General features: G+C 35.7%; 1 protein-coding gene across 1 annotated transcript in view; it reads left to right on the plus strand.

Moving 5' to 3' along the window:
- The window catches only part of TBC1D19 (TBC1 domain family member 19), a 57,716-nt gene that overhangs the window by 24,602 nt on the left and 12,620 nt on the right, over window positions 1-20,494 (plus strand). Inside the window, exons 8-14 of the mRNA XM_076336067.1 lie at window positions 1,240-1,350; window positions 2,206-2,278; window positions 3,089-3,127; window positions 5,649-5,761; window positions 14,846-14,920; window positions 15,403-15,465; window positions 19,333-19,417. Of these exons, the coding sequence (XP_076192182.1) occupies window positions 1,240-1,350; window positions 2,206-2,278; window positions 3,089-3,127; window positions 5,649-5,761; window positions 14,846-14,920; window positions 15,403-15,465; window positions 19,333-19,417 (559 nt within the window). The remainder of the gene's footprint in view (window positions 1-1,239; window positions 1,351-2,205; window positions 2,279-3,088; window positions 3,128-5,648; window positions 5,762-14,845; window positions 14,921-15,402; window positions 15,466-19,332; window positions 19,418-20,494) is intronic.

Here is a 20,494-nt window from a genome sequence, read left to right on the forward strand (position 1 = left end):
TGCCTCATCTACTCATCTTTTAAATACTTCCAGGGATGGGGACTCAACCACTTCCCTGGGCAGCCTGTTCCAATGTTTCACCACTCTTTCAGTAAAGAAATTTTTCCTTACATCCAATCTAAACCTCCCCTGGCGCAACTTGAGGCCATTTCCTCTCGTCCTATCGCTAGTTACTTGGGAGAAGAGACCGACACCCACCTCGCTACAACCTCCTTTCAGGTAGTTGTAGAGAGCGATGAGGTCTCCCCTCAGCCTCCTCTTCTCCAGGCTAAACAACCCCAGTTCCCTCAGCCGCTCCTCATAAGACTTGTTCTCCAGACCCCTCACCAGCCTCGTTGCCCTTCTCTGGACACGCTCCAGCACCTCGATGTCCTTCTTGTAGTGAGGGGCCCAAAACTGAACACAGTATTCGAGGTGCGGCCTCACCAGGGCCGAGTACAGGGGCACGATCACACCCCTCCTCCTGCTGGCCACACTATTTCTGATACAGGCCAGGATGCCCTTGGCCTTCTTGGCCGCCTGGGCACACTGCCGGCTCATGTTCAGCCGGCTGTCGACCAACACCCCCAGGTCCTTCTCTGCTGGGCAGCTTTCCAGCCACTCTTCCCCAAGCTACTTCCCCAAGCTACTTCCCCAAGCTACTTATCTTGACATTATGATTCCTTGTCTCTTAAATTTTATCCTTACTTTAGGTTTTCAATTCTGTAGGGTTTTTTTTTTTCCTTAAACGAAAGAAGATTATTTTGGTGTATTGCTATTTAGTAAGAAATTATTTTAGTAGCAAATTATGTAGCACTTTGACTGAAAGCTACATAGGATTGCCAGTGTAAGAATATGGATAAAAATTCTTTCAGAAAAAAGTAATACTGAAGAATATCCTGGATATTGTAGCCATCAGAAGTATACTGTTGGTGTTTGAATGGCTTTGATGAGGAAGTAAATTTTACTCAAGACATTACTATGTAGCCAGCACTTAATCCCATATATCAAAAATGTTTTCTGCTTTTTTGTTTCATAATTTGAGCTTACTTTTCAAAGTAGAATATGTTTACTTCCTTAAAAATTTGGCTCCTTTTTGATTTTGAAAATGTTGAGATAAAATTTGGGCATACATATATGATAGTTGCACGAAATGGTTTTATGCTGAACGTACTGTTTGTAATACTGATGATGTTAAGAAGAGTTCTGAATGTAAATTTCTGAATATATGCAAGGAATGACAGAGCTACCATTTTTAAGGTACTGATGAATCTTCGAAACCCAAATTATGAAAATGGAGAACAGCCTAGTTTCAGAAATCATCTGGGGCTAATTCAGGTTCCTCTAAAAGTTAAAGATATTCCAGAATTGGTGAGTAGATTTTTTTCTTACAAGAGGTTTCTGTAAGAATTATTTTGCCTTGCTAATGAATAAGATTCTAAACAATAAGGAAGAATACTAATACCATGAAAAATTTCTTCTTTTGAAAGTGAAAATCAATCTAAATATGTAGTTAAAACACAGAGCATAAAAAAGTTTTATGAAAAGACATCTTTAATGAAAAGTAAAGCATAAACTAAATTATCTGCCAGTAGGGAAGTTTTCATTTTATGCTACACAGCTTTGGTTTGTGCCAAAAATATACTTCTGTACGTGTTATTCACTCATTTTTTTCTATACAAGAAACTTTAAATATGTAGTTTATCTTAATTCTACAGCTTTATTTGACGCTGTACAAGATCAGTAATCTGACAATCAGTTAGCTTCTAATTTTCTTCTCAAAGTAATTTTAAATCCCTTTATTGTCAGATTGTAAATGAAAGGAAATGCTTGGGTGCTAGTATTATAATTGGAAAATAGGAGAGCTGCTCTTAATGCTTCACTGATAAGTCTCTTGAGGATTTTATGCTAGTAGAAAAACTTGCACCTGGGTTGGGAAAGAGCTGGGAATTAGATATCCTTAACCTAATCTTTCATTCACCACTTTACTACATCCAGGTGTAGCTCATAGTTGACATGAAAACTGGGGCCTATACTAAAACTAGAGTAAGAATTGATGTGAGATTCTTCTCTTTAAAAACCTTAGCTCATATTTCATATATCTGCATTTAAAAGTACTATGTTTGGTTTAGAAAATATTCACATTAAGCCTTTCGGAAGAAATCTCTAGTGATTTAGAGAATTAAACACTGTTAATTACTGTTTTATGGTTTTGTTTCTTTTCAGAAAGAAGACTTCAGTGAACTAGGCTTAAATATAGGACAGCTGGGTATTGATGATTCAGCACAAGTGCCTCCTGGTTAGCTAATGCTGTGCTTCAGTCATTTAAATAGAACACTAATGAGTAGAATACTTTGCAATTACCAAGTAATTTGTGTATTTTTTCCATAATAAACCATGAATATTTGTTCTGTAACTATGATTGTAGTGATTTTCTTAGTAAATTATAGCTAACAATAGAAAACATTGCAAATATGAAAGGTCAGATTTGGAGAAGATTTAAAATTGTCACCTTAAGTTGAAAATATGTTAATTCCAGTGTGTTTGAACACTTGAGGATCTAGAGAACAAAATTACCTGTCTCCAAAAATAAAGAAAATATCAATAAAAGCTAAACCAACTAACAGATAGGCATATATACAAACATCTTTTAAATAACTATCTTTAAGAAAAGATTACAGAAAATATCCATATATTAGTATTCAGTAGCTTAAATAGTGCATAATTTCTGTTGTTTTTCCATGTACGCATTTATTCCTGTAGAAACAGGTTTTAAAATGGTCTTTTCATACAGAAGTGGAAAACATTATAGTCTCAAGTGATTTTTCTTTTTAGATCGAAACTTGCCTAATTGAAAGTGTAGGTTCATGCAGTATAGTGCTACTTTGGTATTTGTGTCCTTCGGACAAGAAAAAATTCTGTAGTATTATTTCTTCTTAGTTTTTGAAAAAGAACATTGATGCTGATTCAGGTTGATTTTTAGTGGCATTAACAGTAAAAATCAGCTGAATGTAGTGGCGTGTAGTAAAAATATAAAATACATTACTAGCTGGAGTGGTTTTTTTTTAATTTAATTTTTGCCATTCTTTTCTATTTCTTTATTTTATAGAGTTCTTTGAAAATGAACATGTACGTGTTGGACAGAAAGGTATATATCTGTTTTCATCTGTAATAAACTGTGATTAGTTAGGGATACATTTAGTAAATTTCTGTCTCAATTATGTATACCTTTTAGAATTTTAACAATTTAGACAGACTAATGCAAAGCATAGTCAGTAATAACATTGTAATTCAGACAGAGACAGTCAGTAATACCGCTGTAATTTAGACAGAGACAGAAAAGCAAGCATTTGCAGTCTACCAGTAGCTACCAGATAAATAACTCCACAGATATTTCATTAAAAATGAAATAGGAAGCATAGAGACATAACTTTCTGGTGATAACTGAACTTATGTCACTACTGAATTTCACTTTAAAATCAAAAGACTGTGGACTCCTTCTTTGCACACACAGTTCTTACTAGTGTAATGGGGTTTACACCTGTGCATCAGAACAGAGTCTTTTTAATTGTTATTTGCAATTGCAGAACTTGCTAAGTATTGCAATACTTAACCACCATGGAAAATTCATTCATTTGTCTCTGTAAACTGCTTTTGCTGAGAAAGTTCCAGGCTTTTTTTGTAGGTTAAGAAATAACCTACAAAAGAAAGGGAAAGATAAAAGAAACAATCATTTATTAGCTCAAGTTTGCTTATAGAAGAAACATACAAGGAGTGTTTGAAATCCATCAATATCTGCTCCTTACTGTCTCTTGTGAATCCTGCTAAACATTATCACCATCAAAGAAAAAAATAGAGTGAGTACCATCCCAAAAGTCCTCCATCCCTTTTTTTTTTTGTTGCAGTAACAAAACAGTGACCTTTATTTCTTACTTCTCCTTTTGCGGTCCTCCTTCTATCCCTCACCATCTGTTTTCTGATCCAAGAGCAAGTCATTATGGCACTGTCCATCTTGCTGTTCATTTCCTGTTCTTCCAAATAAATTCCCCATCCAGACTTCCTGAGCCAGTCATTCAACTCCACAATGTAATTCTTACTCCTCATCTCTTGTCTGTGTAGAACAGCCTGTATTACAGAGATTGTCTTAGCTTTTCCTACATGCAAAGACACAAAATTTTGTAAAAATATGAGTTAAGAGTCTTGACCATAAACTGAAATCTCAGTTCATTCAGTGGGAATCCTACTGCATGCTCTATTGGGTGTTGGTAATGACTTTGGTTGCCATTGATGTATTGATTTTGCTTTTATATTAGATGTATTGCCAAGTCTGAGGAATTTTCTTTATTGTATTTAGTAAACCCCATCTTGTATATAGCAAAACTACTTTTTAATATTTTGTGTTTCAGTAAGAAACAATAAGGTAAATGCTCATGGACACTGAGATGAACCACAGTCTTTTCTAAAATTTTGTGGGGAATGTAGGAATTTTTTTTTCTTTTTGCCCTCTTCGTTTAGGAAAAAAGGATCACACACCATCTGTGTTAGAGCTCTGCAGGTTAAAACAGAGAACTGGCAGACTGTTCTATTCAGTATTTAAGAAGAGGGGGAAGGAGAGAGGAATAAAATAATTAGATTTATAATTCCAAACCTCATCCTTCTAAGTCATGTCAGGGCAGTATATTGTGAATATCTAATTTAGTGAAGTTTAGAAAAGCAAGTTGTTTCTGAGAGACTTCAGAAAAATCAGAGGATATGGATTTGAAAACTTCTGAGTACCAGCACAACACCTATCTAATGTCTAGATAATCTCTCAGAAATATTCTCCCAACTCTCTCTCTGTTGTGAAAGACATTTCAGGTACGAGGGTACAGTTAATCACATAACCTCGATGGGAAATAACACTTCTACCAGATGAGGATAGCTAAAGATCATTGTCTCTCAAGTTTATAGATTTAAGTAAGGAATGAGATCATCTGCTCTAAGGTATGTACAGTACTTTATTCAAGATGAGGCCCTTATGACAGAGTAGCCTAAAGCTTGACAACAATGACCCATCTAGGCAAACCTGTCAACAGTAGAGTATTTGTTTTATGTCAGTCTGAAGGAAAAACAAAATCTTTTAAGAAGGAAAGTCTTTATCCCCCAGAGTACATATACCAATAATTAGAGAACTTATTGAAGTACACTCTGAAATGGAAAATTCTTGCCCCACAGTTATCTGTGAAGATATTCATATAGTTAATATGAAAATAGGGGAGACACAAAAAACCAGAATGAGTGACAATCTCCTATTTGAACTGAGATACCACTCGTAGTTAAACAGGAGTATTTGTGGCTACATATGGCTGCTAGTTCCGCTTGATGCCAGCCTACTAGCTGCAACTAGCCTTGATGTAGTCATAGATACCTACTAAGAGGGTACATACTAAGTGCTACTTTATGATAGAAGGAAGCACAGCCTTGCTTATTAATATCAGTTGCCTTGTTTCCCAGGGAACTACTTCAAAATTGCATTGTGGAAACCAGACCTTTTAGGTATTTTCCCATTAGCTAATGCTTACAGCATGGTAAACCAGTTTGTAAAGTTAAAAATTGAAGTACTTGATAATTTGATAAACTTTGGAAGTCTTAAACTATATCAATTAATTACCTGCTTTGTTTCTTAACAGTTTTAGCAGAGCAAGATAGTGCTGCAGCTCAACAATATGTTCGTCAGGGATGTCCAACAGCACTCCGCGCTGATCTGTGGGCCCTCATTCTCAATATTTCTAATCAGCCAGAGGTAAGGAGCAAAGTGAAAGTAAAATATGAAGACTGGGTGAAAACACAAAAGTGCAAGCGCATAGCTTCTAGTGATCTTTTTCCAAAATAGAAATGCTCTACTGAATTGTCAGAGAAACTGATAAACATTTTATGAGAAATATGCACCTGCCTATAAAAAAGGTCCATGCTGTGGTGAAGTCTTTTAGGCTCTTCCCTAATTTTTTAACAGATATAGGAGCAAAATACTGTAGAACAAACTATTCAGTTGATCTGCCTAGCTCCTGAGGTTTTCCTATATGGTGCTGACTTTTTCAGAAGGGGACAAGAAAAAAAGTCCTGGAAAGAAGACTGAATCTCTCTTATCTTTGCTAAGTTTTATAAAAAGAAGATGCGCTATACCTTTTTCCTGGCTATTTGAACCTGTCATCATATTCGTGCACATATCTTGTAAATTGCTTTATATATTATTGCATATACTCTACATATATACAATCAAAAAGACATAAAGAGGAACTAGTAAGATGCGGATTGTTTTCATACTCCCCTGTACAGCAGCAGTTTTTCTTAGTACCTTATATTTATTTGACTCAAGTCCTCAACAATGAAATCTTTTGCAGTATCCGAAGACATGCTATAGTCAACATATCTAATATGCCATAAAAAGTTAAATCCCTATTTAAATCTTTGCAGAATTTTGAATTCTTTGATGCAAGGCTTTTATTGCAATAGAAGGTAACATGCATACATGTACATTTGCTCATAAATGTGAGAATTTTACAGTATCTCATGTCCCTTGAGGATGTAGCCATTTTCTTGTAATACTGGGGCATTTATTGGTAACTACATAGTACAATCGTAAGATCTTGCCCTTAAAAACAAATGTAAATCTTGTTCATTGACAGCTTACCTGAGGAGTTGAAGTTATTTGGTCTGGTATTAGAATTACTTAGTTTATTCCTTTTTGAAAAAATAAAATAGGCTTTTGTTTCTAGTAAATAAAAGATAGAATTTTCTGTAGAAGAGCAAGCTGTTGAAATAATAATATTATACATCTTACTTAAGATGCTCAACACGAGATTTAAGTTATTTTAAATTATTGGGACAGCTTGAATTTTAGAAGTCTTTCTCTTTATGAGAGCAGGAATATTAGAGGTGTGAAATTAATGTTTTTGGTTACATTGCATCTATTTATATCCTGTTAAATGCTGCATGCTCTAAGAGCATTTTTATCTTAATGTGGCAAATGAAATAATTGCATAAAAAAGCCAGGTATTCTGTTTTAATGACTGAAAGTCAAGGTAATAATCAGAAAAATGATAAAATATTTCATTTTATGTTTGCGTAAAGCATGGGTTGTTACAGAAATAGATTTATTAAAATCTGTTTCCTGAAATTCACATGGACAATTTTCAACAATTACCTTTTTATTAGATTAATTACAAGAGGAACAAGCTATGTCTGTCTATTAATATATTTGTCAGCCACAGTTAGATCCTTTAAAAGTTGACTCTAGTTTATAGTAGTTTTTAATATGTGTTTATACTATGCATGAAGTGTGAATATTTTAGACCTTCTCAAAATGTTAGTCTCTGCTGTGAGGGTATTAACTCAATTTACTGTTAGGTAAGCTAGAGAACAGTACATGAGCTGTTTGATCAGAAGTGCTCATGTATGTGCCTTTATTGTGTAATAAATGGTAATTCAGTTCCAACTTATTGCAAGGATGCATGTGGACACCTATGTCAGGGCAGCTAATATGTTCTCGTTGACATAATATTTTTACCTTGAGATAACTTTCTACGCACTTAGCAAATGGTGCTCGTCAACTATAGATGAAGAAGAAAAATAAACTATATATGCATACAGTATTCTGAGATTCAGTGCAGTAGACATTCTCCTTTAGGAGACATTCTACAGGGTCCAGAGCCTTGAGACTGAACTGAGTAGACTGCGTGCAGGGAATTATTGGTGAGACAATATTTTGTGATGATGCTGAAAGAACTTGAGAAAGATGATGATAAGTGGCTGGAAAATGGTAATGATAACATCAAGAAAAAGTGGTAAGTAAGGATGGATGAAGTGATGCAGACTGCGAATTTGTCACTACTTTGAGATTGTTGAAATAAAGGATTGGAAGACAGTAAAATACAAAATCCACCCTCCCTCCCCATGAAGAACAGAAATTATCAAGTCTGTGGAAAAGATACGCTATGTTGGAGAAAATCATCTAAGCTGGTGATGTAAGTCCATATGAATGTTTTCCTATCATGCTAAACTGAAACTGTATCTTCTAATGTAACAGCTGTCGGAGCCTTTTATCTTCTTTTCCAAGACTATTTTTGCATAGCATAGTATAGTATTTGTTATCCTGGGCTCTAAGTTACAGTTGTTTTATGGACTTGGAGTACTAAAAATATAAATGCATTAAAGGGATAGGCTTTCTGACTGAGACCTAGCAGACTGCCCATAGATCAGGTAGGATAGCACATGGGTTACTATAGCTATGTTATGAGTGTCCATAGTTCATTTTAAGGATTGCATTTACTAGCGTTTCACAGAAGTAAGGCTGTAACTACTGCGAGAATGCTAACACCCTGAGGTGTTCTTCTTGCATATACTGAATATACTGCTTTATTTTTTGTAAAGTATAGCAAAGCAGTTTTCAGATACATGTAGCTGTTTTATGATCTGCTGTATTTCATATAGACTTTATTGGTTTATCTAACACTTCTTTTCTCTACCTCTTGTGTACTGTTTCTCTGCTGAAGTTGAATTGTGTGGTTGCAGAGATTTCTTGCTGTAATATTTCTGATTTGCAGTTTATGCTGTATAACATTTATAGCTGTATGAATCTATAACTCATAAGGACTGTGAATTTCCTTTCTTTAATGTAAAACATTATTGAGGGTTTGGTATGGGCAGCATTGTGTGTGTTAGCATCCAATATTGTTTGGAAAATTTTATTCAGTAAAGCTCAGCCTCTGTATAAAGCTAATATGCAGCCAAGCAAGGGATGATACTAGCAATCTAGCATCGTAATCGTAAAAATGATAAACTACCAGCTCTATATGCAGGATTATTTAGAAATGCGTAAACACATTTCCTGGCAATGAATTGTTTATTAGTTTTCATTTGTAATGGTACATTTTAGAGAAACTGTGTTAAAAGAGCATTTTTAAGGTTGCAAAGTCAAACATTTAAAAGCTGAACAGTGTCACAGTTAATATTGTCTGTGCAAACAGTCCAATTTGCTGTATATATGTATTTTATCGTATGCTCTTGAATCACAAAAACACAGTTTTTCCTGTGGGATGTCTGCCTCATTGATTGCACAAAATGGATGGCACACACTTACTAAGATTCTGTTTAATTTTTTTTTTCCTTCTGTTTGTTGTGTTACCCTATTGTTTATTCACTGCATGCTATTCAAGCAGTGCTTAAAAAACAAAATTGTTCACTATCTTATAGGCTTTTTCCTCTATTTTTTTTTAAGTTAATGGCTTGAAAATCAATCTTAATTCTGAAAATTCCAGCATGCAGAAATTAGTAATGCTTTGCTTTACTACAGCTTTTACTGAATGTAATTTCCTAGGTTTAAAAACTTAATAGGTGAGGTGGTAAGTTCATCATGGAGCATGATGTAACTCTGTGCCTTATCAGTAGGGTTATTTAGATTAGGATCAGTTGCCGAAGGTACCCACTGCACCATTCAGACAGCTGAGAAGCCAGTAGCAGTAATGGACTGTCGTCATCTTTGACTGGAGAAGGATGTACTTTACAAGTAGATTTCACAGATGTCTGGTAAAGGGAGAATAAGTTTTGGATCCTCTTCAGGATTTGCCAGGAGGGACTTTCTTTAGCTCTTTTGTCCATTATCTCTTTATGTAATCTGTTTAGTTTTTTGTTTTGTACTTGCTTCTGGTACTTTTGTTCCAGAATCTACAGCTCACCTAATTAATGCTCATTGCCATTCTTTAGGCTTCATCCAATTCCCACAAATCTTAGTGTCTCCTTTCTAGACTCCCCAGTGTCAGTCTTTCTTCATATTCCTAGTTCTATGCTTCACCCACCCATTTCTTGTATTAGATTGGAGAGGCAAGTATAGACAGTGCATTCAAATGATGAGGGTAACCTAAAAATGAATCATGAGCTGCCTACAGTTCAGGAGTGGGAATGCAGCTCCTGTGCCAGGGATTTCATGACAGGCCACAGGTGGACTGTGCCTGCGCAGAGGCTGCTGAGTAATCCACACCTTAATTTCAAAGAGGTGAATCACTAGATTCTGCTTAAACTAGCTTTGTTGGGTACTGCTGAAAGATACTGTTCTCTCTTGCCTGTGAGATACTTTCAGAGCTCCCTTTTCCTTATGCTCTCAGATGGATACAGTATGAGTTTTTTGGGTGGAAATTTTGGTATGTGGTAGGGTCAAGAGGGCTGGGCAGCGCAATTCTGAAATGTACTTTGTTTCAACTTGGAAAGAGGAGTATCTTTGGAGGTGCAGTATAAAAAATATATATTATTTTGAGAAAAGCTATGGTCTATATAAAAATGCAACACATTTTGAAAAAGTAAAAAGTTTACAAATCAAGGTTACATTAAGATTTGGCAGACAGAGAGGAAAGGTTGAATCCAATGAAAAAGGTAAGGTTTTTGGATTTATAAATGAAAACATTTTAGGCTAAGAAACCTACCACATTTCTGGACACTGCTGAAACTTGGTAGTAATCAGTTGTCTCGTGTGGAGGAAGAAATGCAACCAATAAAATAGTAAAACAAGTCTTGAATCTTTTTTTGAAGTCTGCATGAGGCTCTTAAAAACATTTCTCACTGTGTAAGTGAGAAAAACTGATCACCGAGCAAAAGGGTCATGTGGCTTGAAAGTAGATCTGTGACCAATCTTGTTTATGATTCAGATATGAGGAATAAATTTATTAATACAGCATGAATCACAAGCCTCTTGTCTTACTAAGAGGCATGGGCAAGATCTACTTGTAGTCAAGTTGCGTCTAAAAAAACAGTGTGATTCCCAAGCCCTGTTTTCATTTTCAATCACAACAATCACAATTTCAGAGAAAATGAATGACAAGTAATGAATTAAAACCATTATTCCTAGAATGGTTGTGATTGGTTTTGCATTGCAAGTCCCTTTTTAATAATTTCTGATTTGTTTCCCAAACTCTTTCTCATGAGTTCTAGTTCAGGTGGACAGCTTGGCCTTCTTTTTACTAAATTATTTAACTGTTAAAGTATGTAAGTACTGTTTTACTCTGCTAATATTTGCAATGTAAATTTGCTATTCATTTTTTCAGGGTAGAGTTTTGAGTTGTGTTTGAAATTTTAATTCATGCTGAAATTACAACAGCGACAGCAAACGGTGTTTTATTTTCTGAGAAATGACCAAGTTGGCCTAGTGGGTTTTTGTAAGAGCAAAGTAGAAACTATTATTTATGAAAAAAGAAAAAGTGATAAACCGTTTACCCTTTTTATTTAAAATCATACTGAAGAAAGTATTCAACTGAATTATAAAGAACTTGCATTCAGTTTCTGCGAGTTGCTGAAGAATCTGAGTGCAGTTGTTCTCTCTGTTAAGACAGTGCCCTAAACATCAGGTTGCTTATTCTTACCACTTTTTTAACTGCTTGAAATATTTACACCAATCAAAATAAATGAAGGAGGAAAATTGGGAAGGATATATATTTCAGAAATTGTACATCCTGTTGGTTAAGGCTAAGTGATTCAAATCTCTGTTCTAACTCAGGCAATATTTGCTCTATATTCTAAGAACCAGATTGTTTTCTAAAATAGGTACACAAGTCTGAAGGGTGAGAAATGGAAAGTTTCTACACTTTAGCTTTATTGATTCCTTTGCTAAAACAAAAAGAAATTTTACAAAATGTTTTAAATACATATGTCATTCTGGATTAACAAATAGCAAGTACTCTGTTCTGATTAAACCTACTTAATTTAAATTTCTTTCAGCGGTTTTCTGTTTTTCTTCTGTGGAAGATACTGTTCACTGGCTACACTAAACTGTAATTTATACATAATTGCAATTAACATGATTCTTTACACTTCCATTAATAATGCAGTTGAATTAAGGCATAGGAAGCTAGTAAATATTTTAGAGATTAATAACATAACAATCATAGTTCAGTATGATGCCATAAACAAAACTGCACTGAAACTAGCACTCTAAACTCATGATTTAGGGCACACAGTAGGGCATCATTTAGGAATATTTTTTTCTTATACAGAAATCTGTTCTTCATACATTCAGTGAAGTAATTCCTTGCATGCGAAATCAGTACGTCTAAGTGTGAATAAAGCAGCAGCAATTCAACTTAATACCAAGTTATTCTGACTGTTAAGATGAATGGACCATGTATTTAAGTGATTACTTTTTAGTTGTGGTTTTACAATAATTTTAATAGTAACAGGAAAATGGACTCTTGTAAGCAAATGTAAAACATAATTGAATGGCTTCCTAATTGAGGAAGGAAAAGGTTAGTACAAAATACTGGACTAGTGATAATGTTAACTTGTGGCTTGGAGCCACAGTGTGACCACAGGTGAAAGTATTTTAAGAAGAAAACTTGTTTCTGCATACAAATTTCAAGTCTGCTCTATATGTGTGTAGCAAAAGATTACTCTCTTCCTTCATACCACTTTCTTCTCCCACTTCCAAACAGCCTATAGCGATTGTTTAAGGCAGTTCTAGAGAACTAAAAACTAGGAAATGATAACAAGAAACCATGAGGTTATTAGAATCTCTTTCCCAAGTTACAATAAATTAGTAGTTGCGTTATCTACTTTTTTTCCATTCTCTCCCTCTCAAAATTTCATCTTACTTCCTATTTGTTCTTTAAATCCTTACTCGACTTACCTTTTTTTGCAAAGAAATCGGCAGTAAATATTATGTAAAACTTGGAATATACAAGCATTTGTGTGGTGCCTGTAGAGACACAGTGAAATCAAAATAGTTTTGTGAAGTGGGAAGGAGCTTTGGGGCTGCTGATTTAGTTTATGAATTTATTCCAAATCTGTTTGAAGCTGTGGTATTCAATCTGAAACTGTGTTATTCAGTTGTAGGCATGATGACAGAGGTATTTAGGGATTTCGGAATTACATGATGATAGTGCGATATTTAATTTTTTGTTTTCTTTGCAAGCTCTTTCTAAGAAGAGAGGGATAGAATAAGCTAAAGCAGAGAAGTGTTTGTTCTGATACTTCCCCATCGTTTCACTCTTGTGTATGTTCTGTAGACATTCAGGAAATAATTGGAGTTTAAAAAAAGGTCCGAGTTCTTTGTATTCATAGAATCATAGAATCATTAAGGTTGGAAATGACCTCTAAGATCATCGAGTCCAACCGTCAACCCAACACCACCATGTCCACTAAACCATGTCCCTAAGTGCCGCATCTATGTGTCTTTTAAATACCTCCAGGGATGGGGACTCCACCACTTCCCTGGGCAGCCTCTTCCAATGTTTAACCACTCTTTCAGTAAAGACATTTTTCCTCATGTCCAATCTAAACCTCCCCTGGCGCAACTTGAGGCCATTTCCTCTCGCCCTATCGCTTGTTACTTGGGAAAAGAGACCAACACCCACCTCACTACAACCTCCTTTCAGGTAGTTGTAGAGAGCGATGAGGTCTCCCTTCAGCCTCCTCTTCTCCAGGCTAAACAACCCCAGTTCCCTCAGCCCCTCCTCAGAAGACTTGTTCTCCAGACCCTTCACCAGCTTCATTGCCCTTCTCTGGACACGCTCCAGCACCTCAACGTCCTTCTTGTAGTGAGGGTCCCAAAACTGAACACAGTATTCGAGGTGCGGCCTCACTAGTGCCGAGTACAGGGGCACGATCACTTCCCTGCTCCTGCTGGCCACACTAGTTCTGATACAGGCCAGGATGCCATTGGCCTTCTTGGCCGCCTGGGCACACTGCCGGCTCATGTTCAGCCGGCTGTCGACCAGCACCCCCAGGTCCTTTTCTGCCAGGCAGCTTTCCAGCCACTCTTCCCCAAGCCTGTAGCGTTGCATGGGGTTGTTGTGGCCCAAGTGCAAGACCCAGCACTTGGCCTTGTTGAATCTCATTCAATTGGCCTCGGCCCATCGATCCAGCCTGTCCAGGTCCCTCTGCAGAGCCTTCCTACCCTCGAGCAGATCAACACTCCCGCCCAACTTGGTGTCGTCTGCAAACTTACTGAGGGTGCACTCGATCCCCTCATCCAGATCATCGATAAAGATATTGAACAAGACCGGCCCCAAAACTGAGCCCTGGGGAACATCGCTCGTGACCGGCTGCCAACTGGATTGAACTCCATTCACCACAACTCTCTGGGCCCGGCCATCCAGCCAGTTTTTGACCCAGCGCAGACTACACCTGTCTAAGCCATGAGCCGCCAGCTTCTCTAGGAGAATGCTGTGGGAGACGGTGTCAAAGGCCTTACTGAAGTCCAGGTAGACCACATCCACAGCCTTTCCCTCATCCACTAGGCGGGTCACCTGGTCATAGAAGAAGATCAGGTTGGTCAAGCAGGACCTGCCTCTCATGAACCTGTGCTGGCTGGGCCTGATCCCCTGGTTGTCCCGCACATGCCTTGTGAGCACATCTTCACAAGATTTTTTTAATATATTTATCATTTCATCTTTTCACAAATTTATACTATTTAGAGATTCATATTAGATTAATATCAAATATTTGCAGCAACTCACTCATGCTAGAAGATATGACAGATTGATGTGATTTTGAGCATTGAAAAGATTTTAGCTGTAGAGACCCAAAGGTTGGAAGATACGGATCTTTCATTTGAATTAGTTCCTTCATTCTCATTTTATTAATTATCTAAAGGGGAGGTCAATTAATAAAGTCTCAAATATCTGTCTCATTTCTTAGGGCTTAAGCTAGAATAAACAGTGATAGAATGCTTCATTATGCAGTGGGTTATTATGAATGCAATTATGCAGTGGGTTTTTCAGCTGAATACATGCTTATGATTTTTCTCGATTTTTTTTTTTTTTAATTGTTAAAAATTGGCTTCATTAGTTTAAATATAAATTAAAGTTGTGTCTCAGACTGATAATGACAATATTTTTAATTTTAGGATATCTTGTATTATGAACAGCTTAAGTCGAATGTGATTCAGCACGACCTTTTAGTGGACAGCCTGATTTTCAAAGTAAGTGATTCACTAAACAGTGATTAAGTGATTTATATATTTATATACTCATCACACCAATATCTTGTTTTTTTAACAAAGAAAATGTTAGATGGTTTGGTTTTAAGGAGTGTAAGAAAAATTAGTGTGAATTTATTATTGTAAACTCTCTCCTTGTGCCTGTGTTGGCTCTTGTGTGAGACATTTGAGTTGAGCCATTAAGTCATAAAGAAACAGTAACCTTATTTGAAGGAATAACTGGTTTTGCGAGGAAGAAAGCACTGGGGTCCAAGCACTTCCATTTCACGTTTCAATTCTGAATATTTTAATTGTCAAGTTAATATAGCATTTTTAGATTTTAAAATGTGGAGTATATGCTTAACTACAGCTCTTTCATGATTCAATGGTGAAACAGTGTCTTCTACTACTGTGTTAAGTTTAGCTTCTATAGGAGTCTGAAAAGATGTCTTTCGGCTTCAAACTGCTGTATTTTTTGATTACAGGATGTCAAGCTGACAGCAAGCAACGATGACTACTATTTTGTATTTGAAGATTATTTATATCAGGTATGTAACTATTTTTTTCTTAGAAAAGCTAGAAAGTATACTCCCGTGGGATTATATAATCTTTAGAGTAAGGACTGCCTTTGTGTTTCATGTGTAGGCAGAGTACAGTGGGACACTAGACAGCATCTGTTTGCTGCATTACGTATACTTTCCCTTCTGAGTAACAATACTGTAAATTAATCTTGTACACTTAAACAGATTAAGCAGGACAGGCTTCTAAAACTCCTACTCTGAAGGACCATACACAATGTCTTTCCAATGCAGTAAGCCAGAAAATACGCGGTCAGCCATATTCTTCTTCCCTATATTCAGGGTTCCAGTTTAAAAAAAAAAAAAATAAAAAAAAAAATTTGCTTTACAGTGATCTACTGCAATAAGTGTAGAAGATATTGTATTGACGTATTTTTTAATTGAAGACATTGACTCTGAATAAGGTAGTGATATGTATGGTTACTTTTAGGATTGCTCCCATTCCAAAGCTGCTTCTAGCAATGGGGAACCCAGCTGATTTATAAAGAATTATCTTCATTGCTGCCTGTCAAATACCCTTAAATAGAAGGACGTTATGTTTATGAATTTCCTAATGTGTAGTTGATTGCAGTGTCAACATAAATGTCATGCAGCAAACTTACCATTTCCACAGTGCTTTCAGTTTCATTAGTCACATCTGTTAGGCTAGACTTGCTTAATTTTTTGTTTTAGAACTGTGTGAAACTAAATGATTTCTTCTTTGATGGTAATATGTAAAACTGCTAGAAATTTAACTAAGCAAGAAACTGTCCTTACTGCTGCTTAGTCCATATAGGTATAAAAATATGCGTTACTATTTAAGCATACTATTCAATCATGTCTACATATATAATATTTTAGCGTAATAAGCATTTAAACATTAATACTTACAATTTCATGAGGTTATAATTTTAGTCTTTCTTACTTAAAATAGTTCCAATATTAAGATCTGTATCTGAATTTGTTTCTGAATTAACATTTGAAAAGTGACTACATAATGACAACTCAAACATTGATACTTATTCACTAAAATATTTACGTGTACACATTTTTCTTGATTTAAGGGTCAAAGATGATCTTCATTATTGTAACGTTATTTCTTCATTGTGGGATGTGAAAATCTCATTGTTATTTCTGCTTCATTCATTACATAGACTACTAAGGCATATTAATTAGTCATTAACTGGCAGTTCCAGTGGACACAGAATTATAATCTGTGAAGGATTATGAACTAGTATACAGTATAATCTTTTGTTTTAAGACCATCAGAAATAGATTTTGTTCATCATTCTCAATGTATAGCGCAGTTGAATAATTTTTTATGTATCTCTATTAACTAAAAGAATGATCACAGAATGAAAAGCATAAAAAGGACTAAACTATCCATAGTAATTTGAAGGAGAGTCACCAAAAATCTTTGAAAAATGAAGTACCTAGTTTTACTGCAAGGCTTTGAGGCAAAGAATATCTCAAACTTCTAATTATTAGTTGCTCTAGTTTTGTTTGGTACTTTTGTGGTATTCTTCAGACTCTTTTTCTAGAAGAAAGTTATCCATTTTCCTTGATAATTTTCTCTTCCAACCTAATTTGCAAATGCATTGCTGCCAAATTATTTTGTTCTGTGGCCCCTGGAAAAATTTTGCAGTATGAGTCATTCTGATATGGAATATTATTTATTTATTTCATACGATAACTGGAATTAAATATTGGCTAAATAAAATAGGTAATGAAAATGTTAGCTTAAACCAGATAAATTATTTCTGTTTGCACTGCGTTTGTGGCTTTTTTCCATGACTAGTTACTGCCTCTAAGTTTTCCAAGTCATTGATCAGAGTGTGGCATTTGTCTGTGTATTACTTAACAGATAAAGCATCCATCAAAACCAAAAAATCTGGGCCTAAAATAACATATTTGGTTGGATTATTGGTATCTCTTTAGTAGCATGCAATCCTTTTCAGGAAGAGCACTGTGAAATGATGTAATTTATTTCCTTTAATATCTTTGCTTTCTTCATCCCAAAGTTTACATGTTTTTATTACTTCCTTATAGCTATTGAAATAGAATACAGTTATTTTTAATACAGTAATTTCTTTTAGATAAAAGCTTTGGCTTTGGTTTTTTTTCCTCTTTCTCAGTCCTTTGAATTCAGTGGTTTTCTTTTTAGTTTTGATTATAAATATCCGATAGTTTGCCAAACATTCCTGTACTTAAAAAGGGGTTTGTGCCATTGTTTTCTTTAGCATTATAATTTTTGTGAATGACAAAAATAATACATAAATTGTTAAATTTGTAAATTCATTATTTCAGGCCAGATGTTCAATTTGAATACTTTAGTCTTACATCCTGCATAATGAATATATGCAAAGAATGTCACCCAGCAGTTTTTAGGTATAATCATGACTTATGGTTGAGCTAGAGTCTATCTCTTAAAGATGCATAGTCTTAATTTAAAGACTTCCAGATACTGGTACTGGACACTGTATTCCTAAAAAAGGGGGCCTCAAATTAAGGTTACATTCTTTCCCCTGTGAGAGAACATAATTTATGTCCTTTCTAGATTAGTTTCTTTTTCTTTCACCTCAGTTAACATATACAGAGAATTACATTTGCCTGTGTATTGTTATTGTCAGCTATATTTTGGCAGCTATGAAAATGATTGTGTATTGCACAAAAATAATATTTAGCTTAAACTGTTCAAGATAAAGAAACTATTTATTTTTAAAAAGTTGTTTGTATCTGAGAAATGGTTTTGAGGTTCAAAAGAGGAAGAAGTCTCAAAATATGACCTGCTTTCCATAAAAAATAAAAAAAAGCAATGATGTTCAGATGTCGCAGTGTTTCAGTTTTGCGTGTTTCCTTTTGACAAATGCTGGTATCTGGAAAACGTTTGCAATAATTAGTTGAAGGAAAAATTCATTCATTTTTATTCACAATAAATTATGTAGTGAAACACCATCTGAAACATTTCCACCTTTTACACCTTGGCTACAGTTCAAGCAAACAAACAAACAAACTCTTAAAACCTACAAGAGCAGAGAGGGTTTAATGTATGCAAAAAAAGTCAGCAGCAAGTTGACGTCTTACTTCTGCCCTCTTGTGTACATTCTTGATAGTGCAGTCTTTCATTGCATGAAAACATGAAAATATTCGAGTACAATACTAATTATTACATTTTTTACAACTGCATATAGGATGAGATTCTTTATTGTTAATTTTTTTCTAGGAATGCTTTTAGTATTTAATTTTATACTCAATTGCTGTGAATACTAGATATTTATGTAAACAATAAAAAATACAAATATATTTTACAAAATACAGTGTGCGTTTCAGAACTTATGGATACGAGGTGAACATTATAATCTGTGCTTTTTGAAAGAACTGAATATCGTGCAAGCATTCTGTAAAGCTCCTGGGAATAAAAGCGAATGTAAGGATCTGGAACTGCACACATGCAAAAATGTAAATGTTTCATTTGCTTATTCACTTACTAGGACTTCCCCAGGTCATAGTAACTGAATAGAAAAATAACCTAATAGACATCAAAGCAGCCAGCTGCATGCACAGTCACTAATGATGTGATAGAAGGGGATAAACCCATGGTGAGAGGCAAAGAGGAGGGTTGAAGAATGGGGATATTTTACTGACAACAAACGAATGTGAAGGTAAAGTCATAGCAAGTTCAAAGCGAGCCTAGAAATTTGAACAGGAAAGTAAATTGTTGATCAAGAGCTTTCAGCCATGTTAGTGCTCTTCAATAGCATCTAATAGGTGCTAATTAAGGCAGGTCCTTAAATCTGTTAGACATTGCTTTGTTGATCCAGTAAGTCAGCTGATTTTTATATGCTGTCTTTTCTACAGGTATTACTCTGTTTTTCCCGAGATACATCTGTATTGGAGCACTTTGCTTACAGTAGTGCCACCCCACCCAAATCATATATACGAGGTAAAAGGAATTGTTTTATAAAAGGTTGTATAGATTTTTGTTGACTGCTGCAGTAATACAGTATGTGAATTTCCTTTATGTTCATTACACCTAGTAGACTACATTTAAAAGAACGTTAATAAAAACTTCATGTATCCAGTTGACATCTGCACAGATTCTACTGTGACAGTTTAGAAGCTGATCACATGAAGGCCAGATTGCAATGTTGTTCTTTTACTGTAGTTCTCTGTGTATAATTCTCCAGTGTTTTACCAAAATAAACACACAACTATGACAATATGATAAAATCTTGAGAACATCTATCTTCATCAGAGCTACAAATTTAAATACACAACGTTGTCCTCTGCAACTTCAATAAATTTAGCAGCTGGAAGTGGTGGTAAGATGTTATCTTCCCAAAGCAGTGATTTTGCAGATATTTGTAGACAGGAGCAGAACATGTTGCTGAAGAACTGTGCGCTCTGTTCAAAGGTCTCGGAGAGTAGAGCAGACTTATACTGATTTTTTTTAAAGCATGGCATCTTCCAAAGTGTTAGCTCACTTTTGGATGTTCTTTGGCTTAAGTTCTCATGTGAGTCTTACTTTTCTTGACAATCTTCAATTTATTCATAGAATCATAGAATAGAATAGTTTGGGTTGGAAGGGACCTTTAAAGGTCATCTAGTCCAACCCCCCTGCCGTGGGCAGGGACATCTGCAACTAGATCAGGTTGCTCAGAGCCCCGTCCAACCTGACCTGGAATGTTTCCAGGGATGGGGCATCCACCACCTCTCTGGGCAACCTGTGCCAGTGCTTCACCACCCTCAGCGTAAAAAATTTCTTCCTTCTATCTAGTCTAAATCTACCCCCCTTTAGTTTAAGGCCATTCCCCCTTGTCCTGTTGCAACAGGCCCTGCTCAAAAGTTTGTCCCCATCTTTTTTATAAGCCCCCTTGAAGTACTGATAGGCTGCAATAAGGTCTCCCTGAAGCCTTCTCTTCTCTAGGCTGATCAACCCCAACTCTCTCAGCCTTTCTTCATAGGAGAGCTGTTCCATCCCTCTGATCATTTTGTGGCCCTCCTCTGGACCCGCTCCAAC

The sequence above is a fragment of the Aptenodytes patagonicus genome, chromosome 4 (assembly GCF_965638725.1).
Source record: "Aptenodytes patagonicus chromosome 4, bAptPat1.pri.cur, whole genome shotgun sequence".
Lineage (NCBI taxonomy): Eukaryota > Metazoa > Chordata > Aves > Sphenisciformes > Spheniscidae > Aptenodytes > Aptenodytes patagonicus.